Raw genomic sequence first — 20,033 nt, 5'->3', positions numbered from 1 at the left:
TGGTTGCTAGGGTATTAGATAGCTAGAAGGAAAGAATTGAAATGGTGGAACTGTGGCCCGTGGCATCCGTTGAGATTTGTTCTATTGCCACTTGTTGGATTGTGTTTTGAGGGCTATCACCTTTTGTACATGTGTTATGTTTCACAATAAGGAAATAACTGAAACCATGGCACTGTAACTTGTAACAATTTTGGAAATTTCCTATATAACTACACAAGTAGTTAAACCATACTTTGAAAGATATTACCTTTTTGTATATATGTTGTGTTTCACAATAAGGAAATAGCTGAAGCTGTAGAACTGTAACTCATGATATTCTTTGAGATTTGCTCTCTAACCACTTGTTGAATTGCACTTGGAAAGTTATTACTTCTATGTATATATGCTATATTCTACAATTAAAAATATGAAAAAAACGTACAACACTTCAAATGTTTTAAATATTGTAGTAAAGATTCTATAATAAATTAAGAACTTTGTCTACCTAATAATCTGGTACTTAAACATAGGAGACTTCCTATGCAATTAGAGATAGAATGAATAGTCTATTTCATCAAAGAACATAAGAAATAAATATCTAGTTATGTATTTTAAAAGTTTCAAATAATTGACTTCAGTGGAAAAACCAATAACTTTGATATTTTAATTACCACAGTCTGCATCAATCCTAATTTGTACTATGAGCTAAAACACTGACCTCTGCTGACTGTAGGGAAAAACTCTCCCCCAGGATAAACTAAAGGGAAAGGGGCTAATGAAATTTACAAGTTTGCCTGTACCCTCCTCATTTAAAATACATAGAATCTAGAAAATAAACATAAATCAAAACCCTTTAGCATGTATTAATTCTCTTGAGAATCCTCATAAATAACAAACAAATTTGCATCTATTGTAAGACCATCCATATGTCATTATTGTTTAGCAGCTGGTTTACTTGCGCTCAGGGCATTTCCAGAGATTAACAACCAGCTGGGTCTAAACAGTGCCTGACTGAACTCTATGTCATCAATTCTGAACAGTCAGACATTAATCTCCAGGAAATGTCTTACGCCTCATTCATTACTGCTTAAGTATTTCCAAATCCTAGCATCTTCCAAACCATTCTCTTTACAGCAATTAAGCCCCAGTAGGGAGTATATGAAAAAAAGAAAGAAGTATGCTGTGAGGTTTTCCTTAGAATTCATTTGCAGTCTCCAATGTTCTCTTTTTCCCTATCCTTTTTTTTGACTTATATCTTTAAAAACTTAACTTTGAGCTAGCCTAACGTAATTATATTTTGTTACCCCTTTTTTTTTCCCTTTAGAGACTTGAATTTCTCTCCGCTAGCATTCTTGTAGAGATTTCTGAAGCATGTGCAGTTTCAGTTATCCTTAACATCATGAAATATAAAAAAAAAAATAATGTAAATGGGTCAAATAACAGTAAAAAATAAGTATTTCTGTATGAAGAGTTCAATGCATAAGCACATAACAAGGAGCATTAATTCATTTAAATGACTGCCCACTGTATATTGTCGGGCATCTTGGTAGAATGTGGCAGTCCTTTGCTGCCAGTAGTGTAATTAAAGCTGCCAATGGTCATCAAACTACATATCAGAGAGCCTCTGCAGTTATACAATAGACCAGTCCTCACATCACCCAGTGCCAGCAGTCAAATACCAATTATATTGACTAATATTATTGATACATAAAATTTTTTCACAAACACATGCTACCCTTTTCCTCCTCTTTTCCCATTCCTTCTTCCCCAGTAACCTCTAATCTGCTATCTCTATGAATTTGCTATTTATAGTCATCTCTTCTAAGTGATGTTCTACAGTTTTTGTCCTTACATTTATTCTTTCACTGAGCATAATGTTTTCAAAGTCTTCTGTGCTGTGGTATGTCACATAATTTCACTTTTTCATTGTGTACCACCTTTTGTTTATCCATTAGTTAATGGGCATTTGGGTTGTTTCCAGCTTTTGCCCATTATAAATAATGCTGCTATAAATATTGGTATACAAGTATCTGTTTGTGACACTGCTTTCACTCTCTTTGGGTTGGATTAGGAGTGGAGTTGCTGGGTCAAATGGTAATTCTATATTTAACTTTTTGAGGTACTGCCATATTGTTTTCCACAGTGACTGCAGCATTTTGCATTCTCACCAACAAGGCACTAGAGGTCCATTTTGTCTGTATCCTCTCCAAAACTTATTTTCCATTTAAAAAAAAAAAGCCATAATTATGTGTGCAAAGTGATAGCTCATTCTGTATGTAACTTGCATTTCCTTAATGGCTAATGATGTTGAGCACCTTTTCATATGCTTATCAGCCAGTTGTTTATCTTCTTTGGAGAAATACCTATTCAGATCCATTGTTCATCTTTTAATCTGGTTGTTTGGCATTTTGTTGTGGATATGCAGGAGTTCTTTATATATTCTGGATATTAAACCCTTATCTGATAGATGGTTTAAAACTATTTTCTCTCACTGGTAGGTCATCTTTTCACTTTATTAATAATTTCTTTTGATGCATAAAATTTTTTAATTTTTATGAAACAATTTATCTATTGTTTCATTGCTACTTGTGCTTTTGGTGTCATATCTAAGAATCCATTGTCAAAACCCAAGTCATGAAGATTTCCCCCTATGTTATTCCTAAGAGTTTTATAGTTTTGGTTCTTATATTTAGGTCTTGATCCCTTTTGAGTTGATTTTTGTATATGTTGTGAGGTAGAGGCCTAAATTCAGTATGTGGCATGTGGATATCCACTTTTCCCAACACCGTTTGTTGAAGGGACTTTTCTTTCCCCACTGAATGTACCTAGTGCCGTTTTGAAAAATCAGTTGTCCATAGATGTGTGGATCTATTTCTAGGCTTTCAACTCTGTTCTACTGATCCATTTGTCTATCTTAGTGCCAGTATCATGCTATTTTTTTAATTGAGATTGTTCACATACCATACAATTATCCAAAGATCCAAAGTGTACAATCAATTGCCCATGGTACCATCATACAGCTGTGCATCCATAACCATAACTTATTTTTTTTTCAATTTTTAGAGCATGTTCATTACTCCAGAAAAGAAATAGACGACAACAACAACAACAAAAAAGGAAATGCAAATCCTCCCATACCCCTAACCAACCCCCTCCATTATTGACTCATAGTATTGGTATAGCACATTTGTTACTGTCGATGAAAGAATGTTAAAATACTACTAACTGTAGTATATAGTTTGCAATAGGTATATTTTTTCCCTATATGCCCCTCTATTATTAACTTCTAGTTATAGTGTTATACATTTGCTCTGGTTCATGAAGAGATTTCTAATATTTGTACAGTTAATCATGGACATTGCCCACCACAAGATTCACTGTTTCATGCATTCGCATTTTTTAACCTCCAGTTTCCTTCTGATGATATACATGACTCTCAGCTTCCCCTTTCCACCACATTCACACACCATTCAGCACTGTTAGTTATTCTCACATTGTGCTACCATCAACTCTGTCCACTTCCAAATGTTTACATTCAACCTAGTTGAACATTCTGTTCCTAAAAAGCAACCGCTCCCCGTTCTTCAGCTTTGTTCTATGTCTTGGTAACTTATATTTCATGTCTATGAGTTTACATATTATAATTAGTTCATGTCAGTGAGACCCTGCAATATTTGTCCTTACATGTCTGACTTATTTCATGCAATATAGTGCCCTCAGGGTATCTTTATCAACTCATTTTTTTAAGACAGTTATGTTCACACACCACATATTCCATCCTAAGTAAACAATCGTTGGTTCCCTGTATAGACACGTACTTATGTATTCACCACCGTCACTGCTATCTATATAAGGACATCTCCATTTCTTCCACAAAGAAGGAGGAAGTGTCAAAGAAGGTAAAGAGACAAAAGAAAAAGAAAAAAGAAAGAGAAAAAAAAAAAAAAAACCATGACAGCTAGGAAGCAACAAAAGGAAAGATAACATTAAAGTAAAGTAGAATAAAGAGTCAGACAACATCACCAATGCCAAGAGTGCCATACACTTCCCTTAGGTCCCTCTCCCATATGCACCCAGCTTTGGTATATTGCCTTTGCCAATCTAAAGGAAGCATAACACAATGTTCCTGTTAACTATAGTCTCTAGTTTGCATTGATTGTATTCTTCCCCCAATACCACCCTATTTTTAACACCTTGCAATGTTGACATTCATTTGTCTCCCCCACCCCATGAAAAACCAGATTTGTATATTTTATCACAACCATTGAGCACTCCAGGTTTCACCGAGTTATACGGTCCCAGTCCTTATCTTTCTCCTCTTTCCCTCTGGTGTCCCACACACTCCCAAACTTCCTCCTTCAACCATACTCACAGTAATCTGTGCTCAGTGTACCCACATTGCCATGCCACCATCACCTAAACCTCTCACTCTTGTCTTTTCCTATCTGTCTGTAGTGCTCCCTTTAGTATTTCCTGTAGAGCAGGTATCTTGTTCACAAACTCTGTCATTGTCTGTTTGTCAGAGAATATTTTAAACTCTCCCTCATTTGAAGGACAGTTTTGCTGGATATAGGATTCTTGGTTGGCAGGTTTTCTCTTTTGGTATCTTAAATATATCACACCACTTCCTTCTTGCCTCCATGGCTTCTACTGAGAAATCTGCACATAGTGTTGTCAAGCTTCCTTTGTATGTGATAGGTTGCTTTTCTCTTGCTGCTTTCTGGATTCTCTGTCTTTGATGCTTGATAATCTGATTATTAAGCTTCTTGGCGTAGGCCTATTCAGATCTATTCTGTTGGGGTACGCTATTCTTCTTGGATCTGTAATTGTATGTCTTTCATAAGAGATGTGAAATTTTCATTGATTATTTCCTCTGTTATTGCTTCTGCCCATTTTCCTTTCTCTTCTCCTTCTGATATACCATGACATGTACATTCATGCATTTCATGTTGTTATTCAATTCCCTGAGACATTGCTCACATTTTTCCATTCTTTCTTTTATCAGTTCTTTTGTGTGTTGGCTTTCAGGTTTCTTGTTCTCCAGTTCCTGAGTGTTTTCTTCTGCCTTTTGAGATCTGCTGCTTTATGTCTCCATTGTTTCTTTCATCTCTTGTGTTCTGCCTTTCATTTCCATAGATTCTGCCAGTTGTTTTCTCAAACTTTCGTTTTCTAACTTATGTACGCCCAGTATTTTCATTATATGCTTCATTTCTTTTGCCATATCTTCCTTAAACTTTTTGAATTGATTTAGCATGTTGTTTCAATTCCTGTATCTCAGTTGAAGTGTAAGTTTTTTCCTTTGACTGGGCCATAACTTCATTTTTCTTAGTGTAAGTTGTAGTTTTTCTGTTGTCTAGGCATCTGGTTTCCTTGGTTACCCCAATCAGGTTTTCCCATACCAGAATGGGCTCAGGTCCCAGAAGGGGGCAATATTCAGTAACAGTTATCCCTGAGGTTATGTCTTAGAAGATTGACATACCCTGTGAGATCTTAAGCTGCTGTGCTTTTCCTAACTTGCCCAGCAGGTGGCAACTGTCATCCTGTTGCTCCTGACTGGTGTAAGGAGGTGTGGGCTGCTAAGTTTCTGTTTTGGATGTTTTCCCCCAGGCTCTGGGGTCTGGTTCTGAATGGAAGGCTGGTAGTAGAGCTGGGCACCACCTCCTTCCTCTTAGGGAAGATGCACCCTCTAGGGAGTTATCATTGGCATTTAAATAGGCTCTTTGTCTCTCTGACTGCTGTCTCCACCCTTGTCTGGGTCAGAGATCTGCCAACTGAAAACAGCTGAAGCTTTCTTCTCTGAGCCGCTTAGGTTGAGGAGAGAAAAAGGGATAGAAAGCCCCTCCCAGGGCCAGTCCACACAACCACCCCCCCTCCCAGTTTCACCCATTGGCCAGAGATAGCACCTGGTCCTCTGGGCTCCACCTCCCACGACAGAGAAGTCTTCTGGCTCTTTAAGGTCAGTTGTCACTAAAAGCCTCTGTCTGCTTGTTGGGGGTTTGTAGCTTGTATTGAGCAGTCCACATTTGTTAATTAAAACCCCATTTGGAGCTGGACTGAGGTATATTCACTTGTTCAGAGAGTGCTACTTTCTATAACAGTGTAGTTTTGCAGTTCAGGCTTACATGGGGGGAGGGGGCTCCCAGCTTGGTCTGCAGTTTTTACTTACAGATTTCATGCTGCTATCTCAGGCATTCCTCCCAATCCAGGTTGGTATACAATGTGTGGACAGTCAGGTTGTCTCCCAGCAGTTATTCCAGATTATTTACTAGTTGTTCCTGGTTGTTTATTAGTTGTTCCAGGGGAATAACTAACTTCCACTTCTCTCTATGCTGCCATCTTCTTCCATCTCCCCCAGTATCACACTATTCTGATTACTGTCATTTTTTAATAAAATTAAATTGGTAACAGTGAGTCCTCCGATCCTGTTCTTCTTTTACAAGGTTGTTTGGCTTTTTGGGTCCCTTTGCAGTTTCATTATATGAATGAAATTTATAATTTGAGGATCAGTTTTTCATTTCTGCAAAAAAAGGCTGCTGGAAATTTAATAGGTATTGCATTGAATTTATATATTTCTTTGGGTAAAATTGACATATTTACAAATATTAACTCTTTCAATGCATGAACATGGCATGTCTTGACATTTGCTTAGGTCATCTTTAATTTCTTTCAGTAGTGTTAATGACACATAATTACTCAATATCTTACTAGTATATTTTATCTTTGAAAAGCTGTCTAGAAGTTTAATATATTAGCAAATCCTTGGATATTTGTATTTATCTATATAGTTTTGGTTATTCATAATAATATGTATTTATGAATTATAGATGTATGTATATGTTTGTTTTTACAGGTGAAGGTGATACCACACCTACAATAGTCAATTTAGACCGTAAGTTCTCTTTCAAAATATAAAGTATCTCTGAATCTCTATAGATCAGGAATGATGTCATTATTTTCTTCACAGACAAATGTCATCAATTTATTAACTTCCATCATAAAAAATAAGTTAAACCTATTTATTTTTATTTTTGAAAAATTATGGGTTTTTCTACATTCATGTGTAAAGGAGTTTATAAATGTGATTCAGTATCAAAATTTAATTCTCTTTCAGAAAATCTACAAGATGTTGTATTTGACTTTGAAAGAGCATTTATATTTCCTTCTAATTTGGGGCACAGGTTATGCAATGGGCTTTCATCAACCTTTAAATTAAATCAAGCTGCTTAAGTCAGAAACCAGGAAGGTTGGAAAGTTTCGCAGTGTCTCTCCTTTGCTCTATCTTTAAAGCTGTGTGCATTTCCTACAGTCTACCAGGCAAAAGATGACACAACCTTAGAAATACAGTTAGTTCTCAGTTTAAGAAGATACGTTGGGAGCTGCTTGTGGTATTTCTTAAAAATTTTTTTTATTAGAGAAGTTGAAGGTTTACAGAAAACCCATGTAGAAAATACAGAGTTCCCATACCCCATCCCCATCATTGACACTTTGCATTAGTGTGGTACCTTTGTTACAACTGATAAAAGTATATTATATTTGTGCTAGTAACTATAGTCCATCATTTACTTTAGGGTGTATTTTTCCCATACACCTTCCTATTATTAACACCTTGCATTAGTGTAGTAGTCTATATTCTATATATTCGATATTCTATATTTCATAGTATATGGTATATATAGTATAGTATAGTATAGTGTATAGTTTATATTCTGTATTCTAACTCTATGAGTTTGCTTTTTCTAATTACTTCATATCAGTGAGATCATATAATATTTGTCCTTTTGGGCCTGGCTTATTTCATTCAACATATTATCTTCAAGGTTCGTCTATGTTGTTGTGTGAATCCAAACTTCATTCCTTTTTAATGCTAAATAATATTCCATTGTATGCATAGACCACATTTTGGAAGCTGCCTGTTTTTGATTTTCACATATTTATTGGGCTGAAAAAAGTTATTCAAGTGTTTTGATTTTTAAAAATTGCCTGTTGTGCCCCAGGTTGATGAAGCAAAAGGATATCTATTCTAGACCAAGGGTAAGAGTAGAAAGGATAAGTCAAGGACACAGAAGAGGGTCAGGAGAAAGTCTATTCCAAAAATCTCTGTATTATATCATTAAGAAATAATGATTTGTACAAAATAATGTGTCTTTTGGACACAATTTCAATAAATATAGTGTTGGTAGCATGTTTCAAAATGATTTGACATTCCTACTGTGAAAATTCAGAAGTAATAACTAGAAATAGCTTGTTTTTTTCTCTTTTTTTCTCAGAGGCTATTGACTTCCAGTGACATTTAGAAATAACCACTAAATAACATTGTTTCATATTATGTTGAATTTGGTGAGGGGAATCCATTTTTTTTTTTTTTTCCACCTGAAGAACTCACACTTAGTCATGGGGAGCAAAGCCACTGTCACCATCCTAGTAATCCTTTCTGCCTTGAGCTGGCTAGTTATTCTGTTTCACTGAGCACCTTACAAGGGGGTGTCAAGCATTTTCTGGCCTGATTTGTCACTGTGGTCACAATCTTTACTCTTTCTCCAATATGTTCTGTCACAATTACAGTGGTTGCATTTATCTAGTTGTCATTGTATTTAAGAAAGCTGACAGGCATGGATCATCTTAAAATGTTATGTCAAAATGTGGTTTGGTTGTGTTTTCAGATCCTGTAATAACCTGTGCCAAAACAAAACAACTGCGAGTTGTAAATGGGATTCCAACACGAACTAATGTAGGATGGATGGTTAGTTTGAAATACAGGTAAGTACTAACTGGCACAAATTCTATGTATTTAGACTCTGCAGGAGTTATAGTCCCACAATTATGGCCACATGTGGTCATGCAGGTTGGGGACCCAGCTGAGGGGGCACAAGAGGGGACTGATCACATTCTGCTTGCCAGTTGTGAGCCCTACATTTCACAATTTGTTCTTCCAGAGGAAGAATGTTCCCAACTTTAACTGTTCCCAATGGTCCCATATACGTTGGCAGTGTCCCTAACTCCTAGTGGCACTTCAGTTCTGATTAAGCATAAGCTAATTACACAGAGGAACTACTTATAATCTCCTCCTTGAAATTACCATTGTAATTACATTAAATATGTTAATAATTCCCCATTTTGGATATTGTAACAATGTTTTCCGACATGCCTATGCATATTCATACCAGAAATTTAATATTTGTATTTAATTCTTGCTTTTTTCTAGTAATTTCAATGAAAATAGCAATAATTCTAAATTCTAGAAACTTTTATTATTAAAGGAAAGAAATAACTGAATATTTTTTTGCTATCATAGCATTCAGAGTGGCTAAAAAATTCTCAACAATACTTCTTAACACTCTTAAGAATCAAAGACATTTTTACATGGAAGCACTTTGCAAATTGCTTTGTTGTAGAAAAATTAAGTTTAGTAATTATGTGGTAAGAAATAAATATTGAAAATAGGAAGTAACTTAAAATCTGATCCCACAACTTTCCATATACTACATAGTTTATACTGTATGTTTATCAGAAATCAAGCACCACACATCAAAATGCACCTGCAATAAAGCCCCATTCCCCTCTCTTTTCTAGATCTTCCATGTTTCTCCCACTACAATAAGTTCCCATTGCTTATTGTGGCTTTCCTCCTCCATATTTTATGCCTGGAAATTCCTTCTCATTTTTCAAATTCCAGCTCAAATGTTTCCTCTTTTTGGAAACCTTCCCTATTCCTCCATCCCTAGCCTTCCAAAGTAGAAGGAGAAATTATATCTTTCACTACTATTAAATCACAGTGACATTAAGGACAAATAGAGACAACTTGAAACTAAAGTTCTTTTAGGAATAAGCCATTTCTTGGCAAGCATAGAGTTTGCATCCTTTGAATATATACAGGAGATGACCTGAAGTTATCTTACAGTATGTCCTCTCTCAAGCAGCAACTCGTCAAATTTTATAAATGTAACAGTCCTAGGTGTAGAGTACTGTAGAATAGAATGTGAAACTAGCCAGAATATTAAAGCTGATTGTGCAATATGATGATTTAATGAAGGCTGTGAATTTTTTGAATGTTTAATTTTCTTTATTACAGAAAATATTCTAAGAATCCACATTCTATGAGTTAATTAGTGATTCTTTACTAATCTTATAGTCCCAGGAGAAAGAAACAGCAATATACTTTGAATTATTTTTACTGATAGGAAAATGTACAAGGAGACTCCTTTGGTAGTCTCCATCTAAACTTCTTGGAGAAGCAGGTGAAACCTTTTTTCATCAGTTCAGAGTACTATAAACTTTTGGAAAAAATGGTTTTCTTTTAAATCCAAGTTCTTATAACAACAGCTGTTTGGTTATTCTTCCAAAACACATACTGAGAGGGTTAGAAATTAATACTCAATATGATCTTCTTATTCTCCTGTGTGGTAAAGACCATAAATAACTGCAGTCTTAGTCTGGGAATCTTCTTGTATTACCCTCCGAAGCACTGAACATCTGCGCTCTTTGGAAATGTGTATTGTGAAAGCTGTACTTCTTCCATGTCTCTGACAAAAAATAATGGATTTACAGACTTTGGATGTCAGTGAATAAATGTAATAGTATTTGTTATTCTCTACAAATATTTGACAATTTCCTAGATGTTTTACTTTTATAAATGAAATATTATATTGCTGCTCTTAAGCTGAACAAGTAAGTTTATTCAAACCCAGTTATATCTAAGTTAACATATCAGGACTAAATAATGGTAGTGAAAGAAGGGAACAGTGTACAAATATATATTGTTACCATGAGATTATTTTCCAGGTTTCAATAAGAACTCAAATTTGTATTTTTCATAACCAAACACTGAATTTATAGTAACTTCTCTTTGGGGTTTTTTGGTTGCTGTTTCCTGTTCTGCATTTGAATTATCCTTTTTTATAGAACACACTTGCTCTCACAAGGGCAGAGATAACACACGTGAATGTGTGTGTTGGGAATGGATGTTGGTGTAAATGACAGAGTTCTTTAAGCTGTACAAAAAGTAGGTTTCATCAAACTGGTATATTATGGATAAAAAGTATTACATTTACAAACACTTTCATATAAAAGTAATACTATTTTGTTTTTTTTTTTCTGGTTGGCTTAATTTCTACATTTTCTCTTCCATTGGGTTTATTTTCAACAAATAGAGCCATAAGATTTTGCATTAGGTGGTAGGCATTCTTTCTGCACAGATGTTACTTGTTTCTCTTTGCTGTTTTTCATAGAAATAAACATATCTGTGGAGGATCATTGATAAAGGAAAGTTGGGTTCTTACTGCAAGACAGTGCTTCCCTTCTCGGTAAAGTGTTTTTGAAACAAATATTTATTTTGAACAATGTTAAATATGTATGTCATCCACTTCTCTTTTAAGCCTAAAAGTGCATATTCATTTTGCAGATATTTGCCAGCATGGAGTAAACAAATTGATTTCTTTTGTAGATTTAGCTTATAAAAGGTACTTCATTGATATTTATTTATTAGTACTACTTTCTTTCGTCTCTTTTAGCAATTAACACAACCTGCAGGGGTTTTTCTCTGAGTTGGAGGAAAATTTGCTAGAATTATGCAAATAATTTAGACCCCAACCTCCTATCTGCATTCTATATATCCAGATAGTAATTCTTTTTCTGAATTATTGACAAATTTCCCTCAATCCTTAGTCTACTCTTTAAAGTTGATCCAGCCTCAAAATCATCCTTGGAATAATTTTCAAGGAAAATTAGCCTAAGGGGAAAATAAAGAGGCAGCATTTGTAAGCTTGCTTACTTGTCTCATGAAGATCATTTTGTTCTTGTTTGTACAAACCTTCAACCCCTGTTAACAAACCAAACATATCCACAGCTGAGACAAATAAAGCAGAATTCACAGTAAAATTATAATTCATGTAATGTGCCTTACCTGAGAATTTTTCACAAGCTAGTTACTCTAGCAAGTGTAAGCAAAATTTTTAAAATAGCATTTAGAATTCCAGCAGTTTACAGCTCTTTCTGCTTATATATGCTTTTAGCATTCAGTATCTCTCAACAAATATTTTGCTGTTTTATATATTTTGAATCAGATTTTAAATTTAGATTATTTTAACTGCCCTTATAAGTTAAAATAACAATATATACAATTTAGAATTATGTTTACATTTTAATTTTTTATTTAGAAACAAGGATTTGAAAGATTATGAAGCTTGGCTTGGAATTCATGATGTTCATGGAAGAGATGAGAAACGCAAGCAAGTTCTAAATGTTTCCCAGCTGGTATATGGGCCCGAAGGATCAGATCTGGTCTTACTGAAGCTTGCTAGGTTAGTTTCTTTAGAAGTTTTTGTATTTTTTGCCTACACTAGAATTGTTGCCGTATTTTCTTCAGCTGTATGGCTGTTCTTTCCCTCTCATATAGATTTATTATAGAAAAGCATATATAATTATATATACATATATACATACACACACATATATATATATAGAGAGAGAGAGAGAGAAAGAGAAATTATGGATATTTTCCAACATGAAATTGGACCAGTATTCTCATGTTCTGAGTGAGTAGTTATTTGATAAGTTTAGTGTATAATATAATGATATACTTTTTAAAAAGTAGCAGTTATATTTTATTCTTAAATATCAGCAAAAAAAAAAAAGACTCATTTTTCTAATACCTACTACAAGTTTCTACATTATATATTAGAACTTTCCCTTTTCTTTCTCTTTTTTTTAAGAAGAGTAAGTTTATTCTCTCTAAACATCCTATTAAACACAAATTTTGTTAACATGAAAATTTGTGTTGAATCCATTCAAGAGTACTGATCATTATATTTTCTCTTTTCAGGCCTGCAGTTCTGGATGACTTTGTTAGTACAATTGATTTACCTAACTATGGATGTACAATTCCGGAAAAGACCACTTGCAGTGTTTATGGTTGGGGCTACACTGGATGTAAGCTATTTCTTTTTAAAGATGAGACAGTGTCATGTAGCAATATAATATTTTACAGAAATAACATTTGTATTTGTTCCTTATTTTTCTTACATTTACCCTCTGCTCATTTACTGTGTATTTTCTGCTCCATTCTAGTGATCAACTCGGATGGTCTATTGCGAGTAGCACATCTCTATATTATGGGGAATGAGAAATGCAGCCAGTATCACCAAGGAAAGGTGACACTGAATGAGTCTGAAATATGTGCTGGGGCTGAAAAAGTTGGATCAGGGCCATGCGAGGTAAAAAGGAGGTCCTTTATTAAGGAGTATGGGATTTATAGCATTGTTTCCAGTGCTTATTTTTTTCTCTGTGCATTTTTCTCAAATCAGAATCATTGGATACCAATCAACCAGTTCTAGGAGAGAGAAATTGGGAAAGAGAACCTGGTAAATTTCTTTTCAAAAAACAGTAAGGCAACCTGGGCTTCATTAGTAGCAAACTAATGACATGTTTCTCTCAAAAGAACAATAAATTTAATACAACCAGAACTCTAAGGGAAAGCTATTCAAACTAGAAATACCCAGTATGCATTTTAATATAATAGCTTGAATTTTTCTAACGTTTGTCCAAATTTATCTTATCTTCCCAAATTCTCCCTATTAACCTTATGAATAATATTATCAAGTGATACATGCTTAGTAAGACATTTTTAAATGTCTTTTTGGTTACATTATTTGTTTGTTTTTGAGTGTGTATGTTTAAACAAATTCCATTTAAAAAAACGTAAAGGTCAAGGATTGTGACTTCAAGAGCTTATTAGGCAACTGTTCTTTTAATTTGGCAGTGTTCCTATCCATGTTACATGGACAAGCTGTTAAATTGTTATTTCAGATTTGGTATTTTGAATGGGAGGCATGCTTGCCAAGCTTCAGAACTGTGGAATTGTGTGTAGCAAGGGGTGAAATGAATTGAATAATAGTGAAATGTTCTTTAAAATATACAAAAATGCCCTAGGTATGAAGCATGAATATATATTGAAAGGCATATGTTATATACATTGCTCTGAGTTTTTATTCTTGATAAGCAAATGTTTACTATATTAAAGAGTTTTTAGTACCGCTCCAAAATGATATTTTGAAACAGATTACAACCACTACTGAATTGATGTCTCTCCAGTAAATCACTATTACTGTGTTCATTATAAAAAGTAAAAAAGATCTAATAGGAGAAAGAAAGAAATATATGGTATATATGTACATTTTTACACAAACTAAGTATGGAAGTTCAATCTTGGAGATCATATAGGAAGTTACATACCTATCCCAACCTTTCTGCTATTACCAAAAACCTATTTGAAACTGCTTTTTAGGAATTGTCTTTAATCCAGTTTATTACCTATGATTCCTGAAATAGTTTCCTTACTTCAGCATTGAAGTGTTTTTCTCCTTTCCCATCATTGTTATTTTTTATCCTTATTGACAAGGCTTGACTTAAAATAGATTCTGCCATATCTCAAAAATGCATTTAACCTCCAGAATGAATATTTTTGGGCATCACTAACATTTAAAACAATGTAATTTAACCACTGAAAGAAATTTGTAAGAGAAATCTTCTGAAAGTCTCCCAAAGTGAATTGCTTTGGAGAGTTCACCACTCATTCAAATCAGTAATCACTGGTACATGTCTGAAAATCAGCTTCATTACCTCATATGAGATAGTTTATACCAAGTTTCTTAGAATAACTTACTCATCCTCACTGTTTGAGTTTCTACCCTCCTCCATGATTTTCCCCTTCTTAGAATGCCCTTGGTTCTCTTCTTTCCATCTGCACCACAGAACTAATTACAGCCATGGTTTTGATCTTAGTCTCATCACATAGCAGTCATTGGAAAATTAAGGTAGAATCAAATACTGCTCTTCACACATGGGTGTCAAAAGACAGTCATTGAATCCTTAGGCGGCTCTGTGATGGCCGCTAGTGCACCATAGCTGTGATTATTATATCGAACAATAGATTCTCTCTCTCTCTCTCTATATATATATATATGTATCTACACACACTCTCTCTCTCTCTATATATATATATGTTCTAGATATATGTGTTCTATATGTTTTATAGATAATATGTATAACTATATATTATATAGAATATATACTGTATACATACAAACATACAAATCTCTCTCCCTCTCTTTTTCTCTTGTCTATCAATATCTGATGGTACAATAGGGTTACCATGCAGGAAATATTATGAAATCATAAAATACCCTCCAGAGATGACATTCCCTCAAAAAGGGATGTTCTGTACCTATATTAACTATCAATACCAATGGGGAGTGGAGGAACATCCCTTCCCTACCCCTGGAAAACCAATTTCCAAACAGTAAATAGAAACATTTTATCAATTATAACTTTTTATTCAATTTGCTAAGATCATTCTGGGTCAGGGTTGGCAAGTGACAAAAAAAAGAGCTTTAGAAATAAGAGAAAATTTAATGCAATTTAATGGTTAAAACCATATGCTTTCAAGTGGGTTCCTTTTTTCTTGTATTTTTCTACATTTTCAAAATTTGCTATATTAAACATATTTTGAATTTTAGAAGGAAAATCAAAATAAATTTTAGAATCTACTTTATTAAATAATTATTTCTCAAATATAATGACCATATATATGGTAGTCCACATTCAACAAAGGCAAAGTCCACTTTAAAAGATGAGTGAATATTTTGGAAAAGGCAAGGCATTCTTAAGTGAATGCAACATATAATAGGACACTGAATTTTTTGCGCTCAACTCACTCATACTTGGCTAATTCAACAGAAGGACAACCCACCAGGCTAGCACATCAAATATATGAACAGTCTTTATATTTTAGTTGCAGTTATTCCTTTCATTTTGTTTTTATACCTTTGAGATACATATATAGGATACTTTTAACAAATTACTGCTATTATTTCTAAAGTAATACTTTGTTGTGGTTGTATGTCTTCTTTCTAGGGTGATTATGGTGGCCCACTTGTTTGTGAACAACATAAAATGCGAATGGTTCTTGGTGTCATTGTTCCTGGTCGTGGTTGTGCCATTCCAAATCGTCCTGGTATTTTTGTCCGAGTAGCATATTATGCAAAATGGATACACAAAATTATATTAACGTATAAGGTACCACAGTCATAGCTGAAGTAAGTGTGATTGACACTTCCAACAATACAGCTCTCTTTTTCATGAAGAGTTCAGCGAACATGGAATTAATGTCACCTATAACAATCCTAAGACAACTACTTGAGTGTCGAGTTTGTTAAGATACTCATTAATATTTATGGCTGTTTGTTGTTTTGTTTGTCAGTGTTATTTTGTAAATGTCGAAGTGAATTGAGGTACATGCAAGTGTAGTAACATAGCTCCTGAAGATACTTGAATGGATTAAAAATTAAAGGTATAATTTCTGGATGATAAAAGATTTAATGAAAAAGATCAATTAATCTCTATGCTGCTTTCCAAGGTTAATTTCTTAATAATGAATAAACCATAAGGTAAATGTTATTTTAACCTCACCACAACAATTTATTACATTGTGTCTTTAAATTGTAACTCTATATTAAATTATATTCCCTTTCATATGTCATAGATTATATTTAATTCATTTTTTCTCAGCCTATATCCTATAATACTGCTAAACAAACACACTTTACAAATATGCATATCCATGCACACATTCCTAGGTAAACATGTGCATGCACTAGAGTTCAAATTGTGGTGTTATCTAAAGTAACTCCTAGATATTTTGGAAGTGAGTACTTATAGTTTTTCCACAACAGCAAAATAGTTTTCTAGAGATGTGTAGAAACATTAAGGAATGGTGCAAGATGGAAGAAACTAGCTCAGTGATCATCCATAATCTGCAGTTGACCTCCACTGCTTGGCATTTAAGGTGTGGTCATGACCCATGGAGTTAAAGAACACCTAATCTCGGTGTTTATATGTATTTATCATCCTAGTTATTTTATATAATTTCTAATTCTTAAAGGGAAGAGGGTAATATGTATATTTGCATTACTTCTTTCCTCCAATTGTAGGCACACTTATTTATGCAAGATATTTTAGATCTATTTTCCCAAAGCATTTCTTAAATTCTTGGGTATCTAAATGGAGAAGTTTAAAAGTGTGTCAGTCAGCAAAAATGTCTTTAAATAGGTTAATTCTAAGACTTGCTGCTATGATTGGCTTCTATTTCAACCACTATACAGTTTTAAAAATTATTTTAAAAGAAAATTTCCATGTATCTCCAAAGTTTTATAAATAGCCCTTCCTGAAATCATGTATTAAAGTATAAATAAATGGGGAAAGAAAGAAATGTAGGTTTCTCAACCTGGAAGTCTTTTAGCTCAATGTAATCAAACTTTGCTCAAGTAAGAAAACCAATATAAGAGGTAAGGTAAGGAACTAGTTTGTCTAAAAGTTAGCATTCAATTATTTTTTAGAGTAGAATTGTATCTGCTGAATGAGATATTTTACCAAGATACTCTTCATTTTACTGTATTTTATTTTACACAGGTCTTTCATAATGCCATGGAAAATATTCATTCACAATTTTTATTCTGGTAGTATAATAGTCAAATTATAAACATATTTATTGTTACAACATATTTATTGCTGTATTAGTTGTGATTGCCCAAAGATCCTATTTTATCAAGAAATGGGATAATGAAAGTAATAGGATAGACTTTCTGAATTTTCACACCTATAATACAAAGGATCTTCACAAATAATAAGAATTAGAACTTCCATTTCTTTGACTTTGTTCTCTTGAATGTATTTTATTAAGGCCAAGGGTCTGAGCAATGCTCAAAAGTTCTTATGGCATAGTGTTATCTTGTATAAAAAATGGGTTTTAAATATCTTAGAGAACTTAGTCCACATCGCATAGGGCAGCAAATTCAGAAATGCCTATCCTGATTATATCATATTTCTTTGCAATAAGATATGTGCTGGTGTCAAGAAACTTATAGCAGAAGTAAAGAAGGATGCAATAAGTTGCCAGTCCACACCATCTTACCTGATTGTGTTTTATTTCCCTTATATAATAAACCATTCAAATTAAAATATATAGGAATTTCAAAAGCATGTTGCCAAAGTATTAAAGTATTTTTCACATAGTTTCTTCCTGCCATCTGGGCCAAATTTTATTGATTAATTCACATACTAATGCATTTGTAAAAGGTTTACACATATTTCAATACATTTAAATACTTTCATGTTTTTCCTCTAAATTTCCATGGAAAGAAACACACAAGATTCAGCTAACTCTTCAGACATTTTGAACTCAGTGTTTTCCACTGTATTAAAGGGTAAACACAACACCACCATAACTCATTAAACATAGGGTGTAAAACGGTTCTCCTCTCTTGGGGAGGTTTCTCCTATGTAGAAGATCAGTAGAATCGACAACAAGAGCCAGATGAACAAGATTCAGGTTATTGATAGGACAGAGTATGATGGTGTCATTATTCTTGGTGAAAGATAACTCTACTGGGCATTATTTTTCCTAATAAACTGCAAAAAATAATGTAAAAGACCAATTTATTCAAAAATTCCTTTCATTTTGTCTTGGAAAAACATGACCTTTTAAATTAGAAGTTTTCAATGCTATATATATATTTTTTGGCTGTTTGAGATTATATGCTGTTATCATTGTAGACATTTTCTTATGTCTACCAGGAATAGAAATGTAAAATTAAAAATAATTGTCATAATGCCTCTGCTGTGCAGAAGGGATGATGATCTTTTTGTATACTTCTTTAGTTTTATGGTAAAATGTGTAATGATTTTTACCTATTTGCTGTGGGCGGGTCCTCAGTAATGGGTTTATACTGAGTCAAGCTCTAGTATTACCAGGCTCTTGCTTGCTATCTAAGTGTCTCAAACTATGGGAAATGTGAGACACTGGAAGGCAAGATAAAATAACAGTAATGGCATGTGATAGCAAAATTGTATTTCACTTATTCCTGTGAATATTTCTCGTTGGTACCAATGGTACTGTACAGCGTGGATGTTATAGCCACAGCATTCTCATCAAAAGAACACTGTCAAGAAGTCAAATATCAATATCAGGCAATTTGTTGTTGTTGTTTCTCAGCAATATTTTTGAAATATGATATTATTTTTGCAATATGGAGATCATGAGGTAAAGAATAATTTTAATGAACTCTTACACCAAAAAGAATCTTAAATTGATTTACAGAGGTTTAAAAATTAACTGCTTTAAGTCAATTATATCCCATATTCATAGACAAGTTCATTTGAAAAGCAAATTAATTTGAGTAAAAAGATATAGTCTTTTTGTGAATAAATAATTTTTCAAGATAAAGTCCAAAAACAAGTTATCTTGCAATATTCAACCATTTTTAGTACTAAGAATTCACTAAAACAAAATCACAAAAGGTTAAAATTATTTGGACCCTTTAAATCTTGACAGTATAACTTTTAAGTAGGTTCATTTCCATTTGCACAGAAAGTTTCTGTCTTTTGGAAACTGAAAATGGAATACTGTGGATGTTATGGACTATTTGTCTTGGATGTAAATAGGAAATTGATAAGCTGCCTATTGCGTGGTATAGCTGGTTGCTTACAAAAAAAAAAAAAAATGGGAACACTGTGGTTATGACTTTGTATTATAAAGTTTCTGTAGTTAATAAAGTTGTTATTTTTGTAATCTTGATTTTATTATTATTGTTATTCTTAGTAATAATAAAATATTTTACCAAAATGCTCTCCTTCTCTTATTATAATTATGTACATGGACATATCTTAACCCACCTGAGGACTTTAAAGGAGGGAAAAAAAAACAGCATTCATATCATTGGTGGAAATTACATGTATCTTGTGGCAAGAAATGTCATCTAAATTATTTATAGAACTAAGACAAAAAGCATTTTATTCCAAATTCTAGCCATCACAATCTCAGTATTCTTCAGTAAATCTCAGTTTCTCCCACTGTAAAATATAATAACTTAGTCATTCTCCATGTTTACTAGAATGGTGCTATGATGTAATTTGCTAACTTGTAAGAATTAGTTGTGAATGATCAACTCAATTCCTTTACCACATTCCTGTATATTACAAATGTAATTGTAAATGATTCAATTGAT

General features: G+C 33.5%; 1 protein-coding gene across 3 annotated transcripts in view; it reads left to right on the top strand.

Moving 5' to 3' along the window:
- HGF (hepatocyte growth factor) overlaps positions 1 to 19,567 on the top strand; it is a 75,049-nt gene extending 55,482 nt beyond the window's left edge. For all 3 annotated transcript variants that reach the window (XM_037836523.1, XM_037836524.1, XM_037836522.1), the window contains 7 exons: positions 6,830 to 6,868; positions 8,640 to 8,736; positions 11,205 to 11,279; positions 12,132 to 12,275; positions 12,797 to 12,903; positions 13,042 to 13,187; positions 15,886 to 19,567. In XM_037836523.1, coding sequence (XP_037692451.1) covers positions 6,830 to 6,868; positions 8,640 to 8,736; positions 11,205 to 11,279; positions 12,132 to 12,275; positions 12,797 to 12,903; positions 13,042 to 13,187; positions 15,886 to 16,062 — 785 coding nt within the window. In that variant the 3' untranslated portion in view covers positions 16,063 to 19,567. The remainder of the gene's footprint in view (positions 1 to 6,829; positions 6,869 to 8,639; positions 8,737 to 11,204; positions 11,280 to 12,131; positions 12,276 to 12,796; positions 12,904 to 13,041; positions 13,188 to 15,885) is intronic.
- The last annotated feature ends 466 nt before the right edge of the window (positions 19,568 to 20,033 follow it).

Source organism: Choloepus didactylus, chromosome 5, assembly GCF_015220235.1.
Source record: "Choloepus didactylus isolate mChoDid1 chromosome 5, mChoDid1.pri, whole genome shotgun sequence".
NCBI lineage: Eukaryota > Metazoa > Chordata > Mammalia > Pilosa > Megalonychidae > Choloepus > Choloepus didactylus.
Note: the sequence above shows the minus strand (reverse complement) of the source record. Positions and strands in the feature narration are given on the sequence as shown.